Source organism: Pipistrellus kuhlii, unplaced genomic scaffold (assembly GCF_014108245.1).
Source record: "Pipistrellus kuhlii isolate mPipKuh1 unplaced genomic scaffold, mPipKuh1.p scaffold_m20_p_1, whole genome shotgun sequence".
NCBI classification, from domain to species: Eukaryota; Metazoa; Chordata; class Mammalia; order Chiroptera; family Vespertilionidae; genus Pipistrellus; species Pipistrellus kuhlii.
Genome location: NW_023425404.1, coordinates 50,845,222 through 50,863,137, shown reverse-complemented (window position 1 = coordinate 50,863,137; position 17,916 = coordinate 50,845,222). Strand labels below are relative to the sequence as shown.

The window sequence follows — 17,916 nt, the reverse complement described above, 5'->3', positions numbered from 1 at the left end:
CCCGAAACTATTGATTCTAGACGACACTGCATACCATGGGGGTTTGTGAACGTCCAGTAGTCAGGTTTACTCTGTAGGTGTCTCTAGTGACAGGTAAAGCTAGCTGCTGAGATCTGGCTTTGTCCTCATGATTAATTTCTCTGGAATCAAGTTACTGGTTTTTAAAAAATATTTCTACCTTTCTCTTCTCTTATTTTGACTATGATGGAGCTATGCCAGCCAGACACTTCTCATTGAGCTGTAGGGTACTTTTTTTTTTTTTTTTAAATATATTTTATTGATTTTGTACAGAGAGGAAGGGAGAGAGATAGAGAGTTAGAAACATCGATGAGAGAGAGTCATCGATCAGCTGCCTCTTGCACATCCCCCACTGGGGATATGCCCGCAACCAAGGTACATGCCCTTGACCGGAATCGAACCCGGGTCCCTTCAGTCCCAAAGCCGACGCTCTATCCATTGAGCCAAACCGGTTTCGGCGAGCTGTAGGGTACTTTAAGCTTCTATTTCCAGCCTTTATTATTTTTTGTCACACACACACCTCCCCCTCCTCACTCTACCTCCACTCCCTATTTTCAGCCTTTAATCTGATTTTGTTGTTCCGAAGTTTTGTTTCTGAAATAGCCCATGATGGGTGTTGGAGGAATTTAAACTAACTGAAATATCTCTATATAATATCTGTTATTTTAAGCACTATGATATCAGATAATACTCAATAACATTTTATATGTCAAAATTTTGAGACCTGTATCTCACTGGATATTTGAGTATATAGGAGTAAAGTTTTTGTTTTAGATTTTGAATTAAATAATGGAGAGAGAATTTATCCATCCTTACATTCATATCTTATCTTCACCTTCCCTACATGGTCAGCATAAAAATAGTTCTCATTGGAGTTGACAACTCTCAGCATCTACACTCAAAGATTATAGTAAAAGAGAAATAGCAACACAGAAAATATGTTTGCTATTAAGTTATATGACCTTGGCCATAGAGCAAAAGCAATAAAAGGATTAACGATAACATGGGGCGGAGGGAAATAACAGCACTAGGGAAACAACTGATGGGAATAAATACGATTGCCCAGCTCCAGCTAATACATTCTTGCTTCCTTTGCTGCATTTGCCACCAAATCTATCCCCACAGAAGTCTTGTGGGTATTAAAAGAGGTACATAAATTATCTTGCTCCCCAACAGGGCTTGGTTTCTCTTTCTTAGAATGTTTGAAAACTATTAAATCTTTAGGAATGGGTAGCACATAATGGTTTGTGCACTAGTTTAAGGTGAACTTATTTTCCCCCAGTAAGAATTTGCCTTTGCCCTATTCCTTTTGCACATTTTCTTCATCTTGAGGGCTGGTCCTGGTCCTTTTAAAGTAAGACTCTTTCTCCATGCTGTTATGATGGATCCTAATGGATATGGACTCAGATACCAAGGTTTTTCATTCTAATTTCTCTTTTACCATATTCTCATTTGTTTCTCAACCAAGAACACAAAGATTAGATAGGCATTATTCTAGTAACCCCATTCAGGGAGCCAAAAAAAAAAAAAAAGGCAGTCCAGCTGGTATGGTTCATGGGTGTCAACCTATGAACCAAGTCAGTTAGATTCCTAGTCAAGACACATGCCCGGGTTGTTGGCTCCATCCCCAGTGGGGGGCTTGCAGGAGGCAGTCAGTGATTCTCGTCACTAATGTTTCTCTCTCTCCTCCCTTCCCTTTCTGAAATCAATAAAAATCTATATATTTTTTAAAAGGCAGGCAAAGATTTATCTCTGCCTACCAACAACTTACTCATAATTTGCATGAATTTGTGCACTGGTGGGGTCCAGCCGGCCTGCCCAATGAGGGCCATCAGAAGCAGGCTGGCCAGGGTGAGGGTCTGCAGGTGACTGATTGGGGTCCAAGTGCTTGCTCAGAGGGCCGGCCGGGGAGAGGGTCCACAGGCATGCCAGTTGTTCTGCCACTCGGTCAATTTGCATATTACCTTTTTATTATATAGTGTGTGTGTGTGTGTGTGTGTATTAGAAGCCTGATGCACAAAATTTGTGCATGGGTAGGGTCCCTAGGCCTGGCTGGTGTCAGAGCTGATCAGGGCCTTCCAGCTGCCAGCCAGGGCCTTCATTCTGTGCTGCCCCTTGGTGGTAAGCAATCGAACACCCGGTCTCCTGGTCAAACTCCTGAGGGGACATTTTGCATATTAGCCTTTTATATATATATAATCTAGTGGATAGCCAAAGTTGCAGATGTTTTATTTTATTTATTTATTTTTTAATATATTGTATTGATTTTTTACAGAGAGGAAGGGAGAGAGCTAGAAACGTCGATGAGAGAGAAACATCGACCAGCTGCCTCTTACACACCCCCTACTGGAGATGTGCCTGCAACCAATGTACATGCCCTTGCCCGGAATCGAACCTGGGACCCTTCAGTCTGCAGACCGACACTCTTACCACTGAGCCAAACCGGCTTCGGCAAGTTGCAGATGTTTTAAACAGCATACTTTCTACCAGATTTTTTTCACTACACAAAAGCAACCTGTTGAATTTGTTTTAACACTATTTGTGCCATGCCCAGATTTCTTAATAATATATCCTGATTTTGGGGTGCTCAAGTAAAATATTTTATAGAGGCCTGGTGCACCAGTGGGGTTCCTTGGCCTGGCCTACAGAGATTGGGTTGAAACTGGCTTTCTGACATCCCCCAAGGGGTCCCAGATTGCAAGAGGCCAGTTCTCAGGTGACACACCCTGCAATCGGGTTCCCTCCTCTCTGGTTCTGTGTGCATCACCTGAGAACCACAGCTGCCATGTCACAGCAGCTCAGCAGCTCCTGCGTTGAGTATCTGCCCCCTGATGGTCAGTGCACATCATCCCAGATGGACAGCTGAACAGTCAGATAGTCACTTAGGTTTTATATATATATAGATAAATATACACATACATATATATGTGGTGTGGGTTGGTTTTTGTTTTGTTTGTTTTTGCACATATATACTTTTAAACATACCTGAAGAAACACTGGGTACTTTATAGATATAATCTTTATTAACATGGTATCCCTGAGAGGCATATTAAGGTATAAACATTATCCCACTTTACAGAAAAGGAATTGGAAGCAGGATGTCTTACACATAAGACATTTGGAACCAGAATTCATATATGTTAATACCCCAATCAGTGCTTTCCCACAAGACTATACATGAATATACTAAATATAGTAACCTCTTACTTAAAAAAACATAACATTAAGTCAAATCAGATCCTGAAGCATTGCTTCAGACTAGTGCTTCTTATATGTTCCTGTCTGCTTAGGTAATATAATTAAGATACCATCTCCCTTTAATTTCTAATAAATGTTAGATTCTTTGTACTAGGACCCCTCAACATCAGAACCCTAATTCATCTCTCATCTAACACAGTAAGCTATGAATTGCAGAATATTCCTCTCCCCAATTTCATTCCAGCCACAGAACTCGAATTAAATGCGAATATGAAACAGCTACCTATCTTAGGCCTTGGCCATCTGTTCACATTTCCCTTTCCTGACTTAACCATCTGAGTATCTTCTCAAGCTACAATTTCTGACCTTCGTCTCCCAAAGGAGCTAGTCACTGCAATTGCTCGTTCTTCTCCAGTACCAGCTGTTTCCTTATCAATAACTACAGCACAGCACCTGATTTAACACAGATGATGGGAGCATCACCTCCTGATCTGCCTCCGGCACTCCATGTTTCACCAGAGGCAATTCTTTCCTGTCCTCTGCACAGCCCTGATCCTGAAATTTGTGCTGCTCCCACCTTAATCCAAACTTTCTTAGTCTTTCATTTGCCCTCTGCTCCATCTGCACAATACACTTACTCCCCAGTGTTCCTATTTCTCATCCACTTAGCAGTTTAGAAAGTTCATCCCATCCTAATTTACCCAATAATCTCCCCTCCTTTGAATACCTCCTGTTTTCTGAAAACTCCCTGAACAAAAGGCAAATACCTCATATTTTGACAGCAAACTCAAATATATTAGATCTTAACATTTATGCATTGTTACTACTTAGCTTTAAACCTTTGCAACTATATATGTGTACTTATTTTTTTGTCCATTTTAGATTGTAAGGATAGGGACTATTTGTGCTGTACAGGACTCATCATACTACTATGAAAATACGGGCAATTAATGTAATACTATTCTATTATAAAGATCAGAATTACACTTGTGTTTAAAAAGCTGCTTTTCAATAGATTTATAGTTGAATATATGCATGTGTGTGTGTGTACTGGACTCAACTGACCAAAGATCATCTGTCCTCCTTGCCATTCAGGGTAACAGTTGTTGGTTTGGTCCGTTTTGCCAATCCATGGCAATGTGGCAGTGGCTTCTGCTCCTTGTAGGTTAGTATTGAGCACCCATGGTGAACCTACAGTAGACTACATGTTTGGAGTGTGTAGGATATAGAGAATTCCCTGTTGGCAGCTTTAACTGCTTTCCCAATCATCACACCCAGTTGCCTTGCTCTCTGGGCTTCTGGACCAAGGAACACATGAAATTCAGATGAAATGGACAGAAAAAAATTAAACTAGATGATGTAAATGGAGAATTTTTCTATTCCAGATCTTATAAGACTTGAAAGAAACTAAGACATCCAAGGTTTATACTGCAATATCTATACAAGGTTTACTTTGTTCCCCTATATAGAACACCCAGGTGAGAATCAAGATGGACATTAACTCTCCCTTAAGGCAAATGAAGAGTGTGCATGACAAATATAAAGGCTCCCCTACTTATGATGGGGCTATGTCCAGATAAGCCCATCATGAGTGGAATATTTGTAAGTTAAAAATGTCCTTAAATACCAAACATCAAAGCTTAGCTTAGATGACAATTTCTATTGAACGTGTATCATATTCGCACCATCACAAAGTTCAACTATTGTAAATTGGGGACCATCTGTATTTCATACTGGGCATAGGCTTAAGTGGACAAAAAGGAAGAGTCATTCCTTTTTGTATTCCCATTACTGTATAAAGAGCTAGACCTACTTAATGAGAAAAGTTTTACAACTTCTCTCTGAAATGCTGCTGAATCACAGGAGCAAAAAAGGGTACATGTTAGAGGATCTACTGCTGTGTCTCTGTTAAGAAAACAGGAGCGGGATTGAAATCTTCCTTTCATTCTTAAGATGACTTCCTTGGGAATTTGACCCAGGAGAAACTGGAACACACTGTGGGGTAAATCCTAGAGTACTTCCTAAGCTAGTTGAGCACAGATAGGAGATGGATCTCACCACCGTTGAAAGACTTTTCAAACAATTTCAAAACATTTATTGAGGTTCTTTTACTTTTTTTTTTTTTTTAATAGATACTCAGTGGCTTATGTAGGCATTGATTGTTTCAGAAGTTTTTCTCGTGTATGGATTTCTCTGTGCTTATTCAGAGCAGAGCTTTTACTGAAGCACTTGCCACAATCATGACACCCATAGGGTTTCTCTCCCGTGTGGGTTCTATGATGTGCACGCAAATCAGAACTCTTACTGAAACTCTTTCCACAGTCAGGACACACGTGGGGTCTCTCTCCTGTGTGTATCCTCCGATGTGCACTGAAATGAGAACTGTTATTGAAGCTTTTTCCACACTCTTCACATTGATAGGGCTTTTCTCCTGTGTGGGTTCTCTGGTGAATTATAAGGCTTGAGCTCTGGTTGAAACGTTTTCCACACTCACTGCATTGATATGGTTTTTCTCCTGTGTGGATTCTCCTATGGGTGATGAAATTTGAACTGTCACGGAAACATTTCCCACAGTCAAGACATTTATAAGGTTTCTCTCCAGTGTGGATTCTCCAGTGTCTAACGAGGCGCGCACTCCGACTGAAGCTTTTTCCACAGTCAGTACATTTATATGGGTTTTCCACTTGATGTGTTATTTGATGCATGAGGTGGGAGTTTGGACCAAAGCTTTTGCCATATCTAAGATATTTATTGGGTTTCTCTCCCAAGTAAGGTTTCTGATGACTTAAAACTTTATTCAAACTCCTCTCTGGGAGTGTGGGTTTTCTTCTTCTTTCTCCTGGGGTCCTCTCCCAGTGTCTTCCTGATCTACATTCAGTCTCACTGCCTTTACCATGATTAAGGTGCCGGCAAATTTTCCTTTCAGACCTTGCAAGTAATGTCCTATGTAGTTGTACTTCCTCAGAAATATCCCGTTTTAGATTCTCTTCATTCTCAAATCCAGCCTCAAAACCTAGCATGAGAATATAATTTTTAAAGTTATCCATTTCCTCAATGATTCTTTGCCAAGGTAAAGTAAGTGTCACACTAGATAATTAAAGATAAAAATTAGGGGGTTCTAGATCCTAAACAATTACGATCTATTAAAATTCTAGTGTTTACTTTTCTACTTCATAGCCCATTACACATTTCTCATCTATATAGGGCTCTTGAGTATATTCTTTTAATTCTTCCTGAATATCCAGGATCTTCAGAAAATCTTCTCAATGTAATAAGAAAAACCTGCCTGATTTTTTTTTAAACTTTCACGTTTATACAGGAAAGACACTTTCTAATGCTATATTTTTTCCTCTTCACAGGCTATTATGGTACTCTAGTTTATGTTCTTTGTTAGTAACTTAAAGGGATTAGGAGGGAATGTCCAGGAAAACTCTGGGAAACTTGTATATCCAAAAGTTATATGTGTCCCCTTCTGCTCAAATTCCAGTATATGTTGAGAATAAAAATAGGGTAGAAAACAACTTGGTGTCTTCCAAAGAATGAGCCTTCTGAGAGAAGAAATGTGCTAAGAAGTGTCCCACTAAAAACATTCTCTCTACCTATGGAAAGCTAATCACTAAATGCTCCAAACGCACTTACTCTAAAGCCAAAGCTGAGAACCAAATGCCGGGCTCCCCAGGCCCAGCCTTTGTGAACGAACTTGCAGATACGTGCAAATTTTTAGTTTGAATTTACAGAATTTTCAGATAAACTCTGGATCCCAAATTTCCTGGACTAAATCTGAGAGCAAAAGAAAGCTAAGTGTCAGTTTGTGTTCTACCTCTCAGCAGTATTTCTATCTAGAATCCAGGTCTTACGATATGCCTGTGAAATAGAGGTTCATCAGATTAAATGAAACCTCAGAACCGTAAATATGTAAATGTTTTGTGATCCTCCATGAGGGGTATTTAGCATTTCCTAAACCTAGAAGCCATTTTTCAGTAGAATATAGTAATATCCCCACGGAACTCATGTTCCATGGAACAAGCCTAAAGAATCTTGATCTAAAGAACTTTTGGAAAAGAAAACTGCTCTTTATTGAATACTTACCATGTGCGCAAGCATTGGTTAAGTGCTTCACCATGGTACCTTATTTATAGCAACTCTCTGAGGTAGGTCTTCATAGATAAGTAAACTTCAGGATTAGGTTCTAAGTTACTCAACTTACAACCAACAGAGTCCAGATTCACGTACAGGGATGAGCAAATGTAGGTTTATAGTTGTAAGTATGCAAATCAGTTTATTCTTATATCATTATTTATTATTGTATTATTTATATTAGTCATATTATTATTATTTCATATCCTTATTTATAATTTATCTTTTAGGTATGATGGTTGGTAACTTAACCTACTTTTGGCCACCCCTGTACATGTAATACTCCAAAATCAAAATTATTTTTCCCAGGAGGGAAGCCATAGTGAAGTATTTTCTTCATAATACAGCAGCTAGGATTCAAAGGTCAATTCTTTCAGAAATCTCAGACTTTTGCATAAGTGTGTCTAAAGAAAGAGGTTGTTAGCAGATTTCCAAATATGTGATAAAGCAGACATACAGCTGGTATATAAGCTGAAAGTAGAACAACAAACGAGAACGAACTTTTAAAATCAACTTCATCCTGTAATGGGGACATGAATGCTACTGGGAAATGTTAACTTTCCGATTCCCTGCTAGGTAAACTGCTTAACCACCTAGCAGTTCACATATAGATGATAACAAATTTACAAAGTTTGCAACCATCTTGGATTCAGGCAAGTCAAGTGAGTAACTTACTTCCCCTCACTAAAATGCTTCAATAGACAGCACGTGGGGAAGAAATGGGTGGTCACAAGAAGACCCCATGGCAGCTGGGTGTTAAGAGGCTTCAATCTCATGATGTTTTTTCCTTAATCCCACTGCTTCCCCTTTGCTATTTAGACTTTAAGAAGTAAAAGAATCTTACCACTGGGGCTCTGGAATAAGACTGGAGCACGCGTGATGACAGCCCCTGGGGGTAGCTCAGTATCCTCTTCATCATCCTCAGAATCTTCTTCTGAGGCCTCTTCTGCCTCCTCAGCTTGCTTCTCAGTTTCAGCCTCACTGGTCTCCTGGATGGGGCAAGAGGCTGTGTCTTCCTCCTGGCCATCACTGAGTTGAGCAGCAACCCGAGCATTCACCAAAGCATCCATCTCTTCAAAGAAGGGACAGGTCTCTGGTGCTTGGCCATTCTTGACTTTCCGGTAGCTGGTCTGTAGGCTTTTAAACTTGGTCCGACATTGCTCTGGTGTCCTAAGGAATCCATATTCCCATAATCTCTCAGCCACTGCTCCGTACAACTGGCTGTTGCGGTGACAGTTCTGGAGAGCTTCATAAAACTGAGTCTCACTAAGAATTGCAAGGTAAGTTTTCGTCTCTTCATAGCCCCAGTGTACACCTGCCACCAGAAGAGTAATTTCAGCACCAGGGTTTTACAGCCTCAATTCCTTAATTATATCATCTGCATCTTTCAAACATTCTTTGAAAATTTCCCACAGAATGACTAAAAACCCCAAGAAATAGTCTCTTTAACCTGTTAACCGAGTGGGACCTAAAAATACGTTAAACGTAAACAATATTGGGAACGGGTAGGACGTATGAATACGTCCTTGAAATATATGTTGCGCCCTGAGAGGGACAGTATATTTTTTGTAATCTTTATAATTGTTTGTAAAAGTTATAATTTTTTAATTCGATGTTTCCATTTTTTTGTTGGTATTTTTTTCTATTTGTTTGTAATTGTGTATTTTCCTTTGTGCTTTATATATAAATAAACGAAAAAATATATATTTCATTTATTTTAATTAAGTATAAATGAAAAAATAATAATATAAAATTACGTCCACTGGGCGTGATGTACTGACATGTCCTAGTGAAAGAGTATGCGCCCGTTGTACGTTGCGTAATTAAAAAGGGAACTCCCCGGTTAACAGGTTAAAATCATACTACTGCCTAAACTCTTATTATGACCCTTCCTCACTTGCCACAATCTCAAAAGAAAAAAAAAGCAGCAAGCCCTCAGCAAAGACCTGAAAGGTCCCAGATAAGGACCTGGTAGTCATGCCCCTTGTTGTTAGGAGAGGACTGGCAGAAAGAGGAAGGGAGCAGAGCGACAGCATCTCCTGGCCTGAACACGTGCGGTGCTGCAGGCCCCATGGGCAGTGCTTCCTCAGGAGGTTACAGACCCCGCCCCTGAAGGTAGCCAAGGTAGAGGGAAGGGAGATCAAAGAATTTTCTTCCCACTTGAGAGCCAGCTAGCGATTACATTACTTCTATTACCATCTACTCACTGAAAAGTAAAGAAGGGGAGGGGGAACATGGGGACATCTGTAATATCCTCAAAAAAATTTTTTAAACAGTGTGGGGGAAGAATCAGAAGACAGAAAAAGCGGTGGAAAGGATGAAAAGATAATGAAAATTATAGCAGCTGGCACATGTGCCACATTTGTGGTTTACTTACATTTAGTCCAGTGACAAAAGAGGAGAATGAGTGGGGGGGAGGGGAGGAAAAGTAGAAGATAGGAGGAATAGCACAGAACTAAAGTAACATCAACATATAATTTAAGAAATGGAAGCAAAAGATCACTGTTCACAGTGGAACTAAATCTGAGAGATATAGTCCTGTTGCCATTCCCCATTTTACAGATTGGGAAACAAACTTGGAAATGGTCAGGTAATTGGCCAAGGGCATTCAGCTGATTAGTGATCAGGGTCAGAAACAAAGCCTCCTGACTGGTGTTTTGGTGCCCTTTCCATAACAACATGGTTGTAAAAAATACATTAACAGTAATAAAGGATACTTAAAAAACTTCCACAGGCAAATGATATTTCAACATAGAGTGTTAAACAAGATTTCTTACTGCAGGACTTTTCATTTCTCTTAAAATGCCAGTGTGCGTTGTGAATCTAATAGGGGAGACTCAGAAAATCCCTAACTTTGGGCAATCCTTCACTATGCTATTGGAAGTAGAAAGGAACATACTGACTTTGAGATTTGGGGGAGTAAAAGATAAAGCACCATTTCATATAAAGTTCTTAATATTAGTTCTTAAAGATAAAATAATGCCTAGTTTTTTTCAAACTTTAATTATTTTATAACTAGAGTCCCAATGCACAAATTTGTGCACCAGTGGGATCCCTCAGCCTGGCCTGAGGGATGGAGCCAAAACCAGCTTTCTGACATCCCCCAAGGGGTCCTGGATTGCAAGAGGGTGAAGGCCAGTCTGAGGGACCCCACCGGTGCATGATCGGGGCCAGGAGGGACATGGAAGGTTGGCCAGCTGGGGAGGGACTGCAAGGAGGGCTCCAGGGCATGTCCAGCCTGTCTTGCTCTGTCCCAATTGGCCAGACGCCAGCAGCAAGTTAACCTACCAGTTGCCATCTGACCCTGGTGGTCAGTGCAGGTCATATCAACCAGGTGACTGTCTGCCCCCTGGTGGTCAGTGCACATCAAAGCAAGCAGTTGAGTGGCCTTAGCATATCATTAGCATATTACGCTTTGATTGAATGGATGACCAGACCCTTAGCATATTAAGCTTTTATTATACAGCACCAGAAAAAAACTTTAATTTTTAAAAATGGAAGCAATAGCCGAAACTGGTTTGGCTCAATGGATAGAGCGTCGGCTTGTGGACTGAAGGGTCCCGGGTTCGATTCCAGTCAAGGGCATGTACCTTGGTTGCAGGCATATCCCCAGTAGGGGGTGTGCAAGAGGCAGCTGATCGATGACTCTCTCTCATCGATGTTTCTAACTATCTCTCTCCCTTCCTCTCTGTACAAAATCAATAAAATATATTTTAAAAAAATGGAAGCAATAATATTCCTTTTCAGGACTTTCTTGAATTTGCATTTCTTTAAAAATAACTAAAATTATTCCCTACTCTATTATCTGACTTTCCCACAGAATGAAATATACATGGCATTGAGAAGTGCCTCTCTGTTCTCTGGCAAAGTTGGCAGATGACCTTAAGCTTCATGATTCCACATCCAGGCCATAACTCAAGTCTAATCCCAAAACCCCAAGAATAAAAGCTGCTTACCACTTGGGCTTCGGTAAAGGACGGGTGCAGTTGAATTGTTGGGGTCCGGGGGGGTGGCTTTCTCACCCATTTCATCACTGTCAGACTCTTCTGCTGTGGCCTCTTCTGCTCCCTCCTCATGCTGCCAACTCCCGGGCTCTGGCTCCTTAGTCTCAGCATCACTGCTTGCCAGGCCAGAGTGAGAGGCTGCTTCTTCCAGACCTTTACTGGGCAGGGCAATGACCTGAGCACTCATCAGGGCTTCCATCTCTTCAAAAAAGGGGCAGGTCTCAAGTGGGTGGCCATTCTTGACTTTCCTATAGCTCTTCTGGAGACCTTTGAACTTGGTCCGACACTGTTCCAGGGTCCGGAGGAAGCCATACTCCCGGAGCCGCTCAGCCACAGCCCCATATACTTGGCTGTTTCGATGACAGTTTCGGAGAGCCGCATAAAATTCAGTCTGACTGAGAATTGCGAGGAGAGTTCTGGTCTCTTCATAGCCCCAGTGCACACCTGCCACCTTCTCATCCTCAAAGCCCCAGTGATCCTGACCCACCCAGCTGCTTTTCTCTCTCCTGGATGGTAACAGGTCAGCATGCATTTGTCTGTCTCCTGTGACACTGCCTCTTGGGAGTTCCTTTTCCTTGGAGCCCAGATCTGGGATCCAAGGCTCTCCTTGCTCCAACCTGGAGACCACACCAGATTTAGGAAATGGAAACCCTGCTTGCAGGAAAGCAAACAAAGGATGTCATAATTTGGACTGATCAGGAAAAAAAAATATCTGAGTTCAGACCTGCCTTTTTTATCCAAGAGGCTAATAAAGAAAATGTCTGCCCAGCCAGTATGGTTCTGTGGTTGAGCATTAACCCAGGAACCAAGAGATGGAGGTTCAGTTCCTTTGTCAGGGCACATGCCAGGTTGTTGGCTCAGTCCCCAGAAGGGAGCATGCAGGAGGCAGTCAATTGATAATGTTTCTCTCTCGTCGATGTTTCTGTCTCTCTGTCCCTCTTCCTTCCTCTCTCTCTAAAGAAAAAATAAATTAATTAATTAAAAAAAAATATATAGTTTTTTAAAGTGTCTAAGGAAATATTTTCAGAAAGTACAATGTGTTAAAGAAAATGGGGGAAATACATGAAACCTCAAAAAATGAGAACTATTTATTTTCCAGAACAGGGTGATGAGAGAAAAGCTTGTTGTATGTTCAGAGCAGATAATTCTATTCCAAATTGCTCCCAAGCCCTCCTGACCACTTGTAGGCAGGTCATGGCAGTGCTGGTAACAGTTACCTCCTGTCTCCTAAATTTCTCCACTTGGGGCTAGAAAATTAAACTCAGATTTCAAGTGGGAGGGAAACAGAGTAGAAATCATCTTCTACGCATCTGTTTCCTTCATACTCAGTCACCAAGTTCTAAAGGTTTTTCCCTTAGTATGTCCTCTATTCCTACTGCCACCATCCAAGTCTAGGCTCCTCATCTTCTCACTCCCAGCTATCTGCAGCAGTCACTGTCCTTCCTAGCTCTATATACTGCTGGATCGTAACCTGAGTGCCTACTATGCACCGTCCACATCAGGCTCTTCCCCTCCTATCCAAACATAACCCATTCTTCAAGCTGTATTTGCCAATGTCCCCATGAAATCTTCCCTACAGCTCTCCTTCATCTTCCACTCATCAAACTTTCATTGTGCTCACACAATAACAAGTTATTATTTAGCATTGTTTCAGTACAGTTCAGTCAGCACATATTTATGTTTGCTATTATGTTCTCAATCATATTATCAATATAAGCTCTTTGAGGATAGGCATCTTTCCCATTGCAGAATGCCTTACAAGGTGTTGAGCACATGGTATGTGTTCACAAACTGATTAAGTCTACAAGCCTATGTGGGGGGTTGAGGGATTGCATCTGGATGACTAGAGACCAAAGAAGGCAGGCTGAGAAGTTTAGCATCTGAATGATAAAGTCAAAATTTAGAACAACCTCAACAAGTTAAAGAAATGATCAAGGAAAAAAATCATACAATATGGAATTCTACAGAGTACAAAGAAGAAAAACAAGCTCTACAAAATCATGTACAAGAATAAGTACTACACGCAAAGACAATGGGGAAGGCTATGAGAGTCCTAGGAATTACCAGGTGAACAATAACATTAAATAATTAGTTGAGCTATACTGAAAGAAAATAGTGAAATTCTGAAGTAAAATTCTTACTCTGCCTCAACCTATCAGACCCTTATTAGAATAATATACATAACTTAGTTCTCCATAATTGACATATCTGTAGAACTTAAAGTTTCCAAGGGAAAGTAACAAAAACTTAGTATGTCAGAATAATGGAGCATCTGAGGAAAAGCTTAAAGAAACAAATTCGGTTTATTTTGTAAAAGGAAAATGATTAAAAGGAAGATGTACCTTCAAGTATAGAAAATACATTTTATCTAGGAAATATGACCTAGTATTATCATTACCAAGAGGAAATATATTCGTTCAAAGTTCTGGCAAAAACTAAGGAACCCTGCTCTGGCAGACTTATCAAAAGAGGAAATATAAGAATACCTTCTGGAGCAGAGAGCTAAACTATCTGCCTTCCGGAGGTAACCAACACCACATATTCTATCATTACCACTCATTCCTGAAATCCCTTTCCCACTCACTATTCCCACACCCCACTTCCCAACTTGGAATGGCATCCTATCTTCCCATATGAATCTACTCCTCACCGCTCCTTTGAAAAGGTCTGAGCTTCTCCTTTGTGTTCATCTGCTCCTGTGGTCCCAGGACTGGGCTTCTTGCCCTCTTTTTCTTGGGTACACCCCTGGACTGAGGTTCCACTGACTCCTGCCGAACACTTAATAACTCCCGTGATGATTTCAGGGGTGTCATCTTCTCCAAGCGTACTTCCTGCCCCTTCACAGAGATTGTGACCTAGAAACAACCCCCATTAATGGTCACTGCAAGGTTATGATGAGGGGCATTCCCAGAGGAGATTAATACCCCACAAAAAAGACCACCATCCCTCGGGGACATGGCTAGCGTTGTGGTTGGTGGTGGTAATAGCCAAAGGAGTCATTCTGATTCCATTACTGTTAGCTTAGAGCAGCTGGAACTCCAGAAGGAAAAGATCAAAATAGTAAACCCACTACCAGCTAAAACATAACTCCCCTTTCTTCCCAATTAAGTAAAACGGAATCTATGAATAACTCATAATGACAGGGTAGCAACGATACACCCAGATAGCATCTCCAAGATAAGCTGTATTTGAAAACGTTACCTGTTCCGGGACCGGAAGGATAAGCATTACCAAGGGAGACTGTGTCCCTCTTTAAAATGCCTGCACCTTAATTTGGCCCCTTATCCTTGCCCCTGCCCAGTCACACACTTGTGAATTCCCCTCCCTTCTCACCGAACGTCCCGGTCTTCCAGGCTCTCTTTCTAAATCTTCCACCAGAGCCACAGCCTCCTCACCACTTTCCGGACATTGCTCCTGGGCCCACTTCTGGATCTCCCCAGGTAGGATGGTCAGGAACTGCTCTAGCACCAACAGCTCTACAATCTGCTCCTTGGTGCGCACCTCCGGCCTCAGCCACCGACAACAAAGTTCCCAGAGCTGGCTGAACGCCTCCCGGGGCCCAGCTGCCTCCTGGTAATGAAATTTCCTGAAGCGCTGTCGTAGGGTCTCCGAGTTAGGGCCATTCCCTCTTTGAGTAGCTTTGGCCATCATTCGCAGCGGAAAGCAGCTTCCCTCCACTTAAGGGTCTGGGTTCCTGGGCTCACACCTATCTTCCCATGTCCTCGGAGAACCACCTGCAGGTGAGTCTCTCTAGGGAAGCGTTTTTTCCTAGGGTAGAGAGAGATGGCACTATCAGAAGGAATATATTCATATGTCTAAAGTCTTGCCAGAGCTGGCCTGACTTCCCATATATATGCTCCATGTGGCCATCCGGGGGAGCACCAACTTCAGGATAGCAAGCCCAAACTGAGCATGGAGAGAAAACTTTCAGAAGCTGCATTTCCGGGCGACTTCCCAGGGCAGCCTGGCAAAACAGCAGAGAAAAGAAAATAAGTCTGCTCTTCTTCCCCCTCCCCACCCCCAATTCTGATCCCCTTTAGCTCCTCTGCCAAGGTTACACTGTGAGTGCGAACCGTACGGGAGACCTGGAGCTCAGGAGCTAAAGCAAGGCACCCTCCTGCTGCAGGCAACACCAAGCCTCTGTCCAGCGGGCCGCGGCTGATCGCCCTCAGGCTCTCTGCGTCCGCCCGGCCCCTGGACTCCACAACTGCCAATCCCCACCCCAGACAAAAATCAAGTACTGAATCAAGTACTGGGTCTTTGCTTTTCCTCACAGCAGAAGGGACCGCTCAGCAACTATCCGGGAACTCCTGACGGGACACCTCCCGACTGGAGAGGTTGGTTTTGGCTCCTGAAGCGAGGGCCGGCGAGCTCGGGGAGAGCTGCACCGAGTTGGTGGGGAAAAGGGAGCCCGAGGGGGCAGCGGTCATGGGTCTCCTGAGGACGAGCTCGGGCGCTGGCCAGGAGATCCGAGCGCTGCGGGGCTCGCGGGCGCGGAGCTCAGCTCCGGGAGCGGCGGGTGCGGGGTTCCGGCCTTTGTCTTCGCTGCCTCCGGCCAGGTCACTCTCAGAGCCGCGGTGCAGTCAGCACCACCACCACCCCCCCAAAAAAAACACAAAAAAAACACAAACAAAAACCTTCTACTGGGCTAAGGTGCCCAAGAGCACCCTCCAGCCCACTCCTGGGAGTGTCTCTCACTCGGGCTGTCCCTCAGGCCACTCGCCCCTCGGCCCGCGGGCCACCCTCAGCCCCCGAGGTCAGCCCGGGCCCGGCTCCCCAGCCTTCCAGTCCAGCTCCCGAACCGGAAGTCCGTGCGGGTGACTCGGCCCCAGAGGGCGCATGCGCGAAGCCCGCCGCCGCGACTCTAACTCCCGCGGAGCCGGGGCAGGAGCGGGAGGGCGAGCGGTCCCGCCGGCGCCGGACTTCCGGGACGCGGCGCCCCGTCCGCCCTCGCTTCCCCGCCGCTGCCCCCGCGGCTATTGATTGTCCCGGAGAGTGGGTTCAGGAGGAGCCGTCGATCCCGGGGGCGCGTGTAGAGAACGGAGCCTCGGGTTCCATGGTTGCCTGGAAGGGCGCCGGAGGAAGGAGCGACGTATAAAGGGGTTCGAGCTCCGCCACGGGCATGATCCACGAACTGCTCCTGGCGCTGAGCGGGTACCCGGGCTCCATCTTCACCTGGAACAAGCGCAGCGGCCTGCAGGTACGTCCCGCCGCGGCGCGGGAACCGGCGCCCAATGGGCGGGTGGACCTGGGCCGGTGCGAGGGGCGGGGTTTAGGGGCCGAGGGCGGGGCCTTGGGGCGGGGCGTGTCCTGGGCGGGAGCCTGGAGGGCGGTGCTCCGTGGGCCGCGTGGGGCGGACGCGTGGTTAGGGAGCTGGGCCTGGACCGGGGAGCCGAGGGCCCTCACCGGCCCGCCTTGGGGACGGAGAGAGAGACTCCAATGGGCCTGAAGTTGAAATTTGAGCGAGAGTTTCTGGGGAACTGGATATAAAAGTGAGGGAGGCATTTTCTCGCATTTCACGCTTACACTTTTTTAAATTTTGAAAGCTAGACCAACTACATAACGTTTTGTGGGGTGTTTTTTTTTGGTTTTCTGTTTGTTTTTTTGTACATAGCGTTTAACATGCAACAAGGGTTCAGCCAGTTTTGTTGAATGAAAAAATGAATGTGTTTCTGTCAAAACCCCTTTCTCGGTAAATTCAGCACTAGAATTTGGAAAGAGGCCTTCATGTAACCAGGAATGGATGAAGAGGAAAGGCTAATATCTAATTTAATATGCATTATTTAATTTACTCTCAACCACCCATCTTCATATCACAGATTAATTCCCCGTGTCCCGCGGCTGGTAATGAGCAAGCCTGGTCTTGAACCCAGGTCTGTCTGGCTCCAGTATCTCCTCTACTTTCGTCTACTTCTGCTTTCAATAATGTTATCTCACCCTCTCGATAAGTTAGTAACTAGGTATTGTTAGCTCCCAGTTGACCAAGGAGCAAACTGAAGCTCAGAATGTCATGGTGGTATTAGCAAGATTTGTATGTAACTTTGTTTGATGACAGTCATGCCTCTTCCTATAAGAACTGGCAGTATAGGCTGGAGAGATGCAGAAAAATAAACATTCTTGTCTATAAAACCTATAAATCAAAGCAGTTCCTCTTGTTATTATTTATTTTCCCTTGTAAAACTAGCACAACACCAGGCATATAGGAGGAACATATATAGGAGTATTTGTGTGTGCTTTATGATCTGAAGTAAAAAGATAACAGTAAAAAGATAATGTGAATGCATTTAATGCCAAAAACTGTACACTTAAAAATGACTAAAATTGTCACTCTTGTGTATATTTTGAAAATGTGGGTTGAATGAATACATTTTCCCACTACTTTTTTCTACTTGAACTGCTGTGTAACCTTATATAGCATACTGGGCTATCATGGGAATAAAAATATGTATACTAAATATATATGCCCAGTTATAAAGTTGCTTTTACAGGTTATAGTATGCTACATTTATTTACATTTTTATTGAAATGAAAACGTGATTTAAAATTTCATAGAGAATTT

The 17,916-nt window shown here is 43.3% G+C and overlaps 2 protein-coding genes across 6 annotated transcripts in view; one reads left to right on the top strand and one right to left on the bottom strand.

Annotated features, from left to right (window-relative positions):
• Window positions 1-3,019: 3,019 nt before the first annotated feature.
• Window positions 3,020-15,964, bottom strand: ZSCAN29 (zinc finger and SCAN domain containing 29). Of its 3 annotated transcripts, none has more exons than XM_036444270.2 (6): window positions 15,599-15,964; window positions 14,691-15,125; window positions 14,008-14,212; window positions 11,310-12,008; window positions 8,198-8,668; window positions 3,020-6,229 (listed from the first exon to the last, which is right to left on the bottom strand). In XM_036444270.2, exons 2-6 carry the CDS (start codon window positions 15,006-15,008, stop codon window positions 5,361-5,363), a joined length of 2,562 nt encoding a protein of 853 aa, XP_036300163.1. In that variant the 5' UTR covers window positions 15,009-15,125; window positions 15,599-15,964; the 3' UTR covers window positions 3,020-5,360. The 3 variants fall into 3 exon arrangements, with proteins under 3 accessions (XP_036300163.1, XP_036300154.1, XP_036300172.1); XM_036444261.2 differs by having other exon boundaries at window positions 15,611-15,964; XM_036444279.2 differs by having other exon boundaries at window positions 15,632-15,964.
• Window positions 15,965-15,997: 33 nt separating this feature from the next.
• TUBGCP4 (tubulin gamma complex associated protein 4) overlaps window positions 15,998-17,916 on the top strand; it is a 32,859-nt gene continuing 30,940 nt past the window's right edge. For all 3 annotated transcript variants that reach the window (XM_036444323.2, XM_036444316.2, XM_036444308.2), the window contains exon 1: window positions 15,998-16,557. In XM_036444323.2, coding sequence (XP_036300216.1) covers window positions 16,480-16,557 — 78 coding nt within the window. In that variant the 5' untranslated portion in view covers window positions 15,998-16,479. The remainder of the gene's footprint in view (window positions 16,558-17,916) is intronic.

Bases quoted from the DNA above. Each gene is read 5' to 3' on its own strand.
- ZSCAN29 (XM_036444270.2), bottom strand. From the start codon at position 15,008: ATGATGGCCAAAGCTACTCAAAGAGGGAATGGCCCTAACTCGGAGACC. The intron at 8,669-11,309 runs GTAAGCAGCTTT...TTCTGGTGGCAG, and splicing joins CCTTTACCGAAGCCCAAGTG to GTGTACACTGGGGCTATGAA. The intron at 6,230-8,197 runs GTAAGATTCTTT...TTCTCATGCTAG, and splicing joins CTTATTCCAGAGCCCCAGTG to GTTTTGAGGCTGGATTTGAG.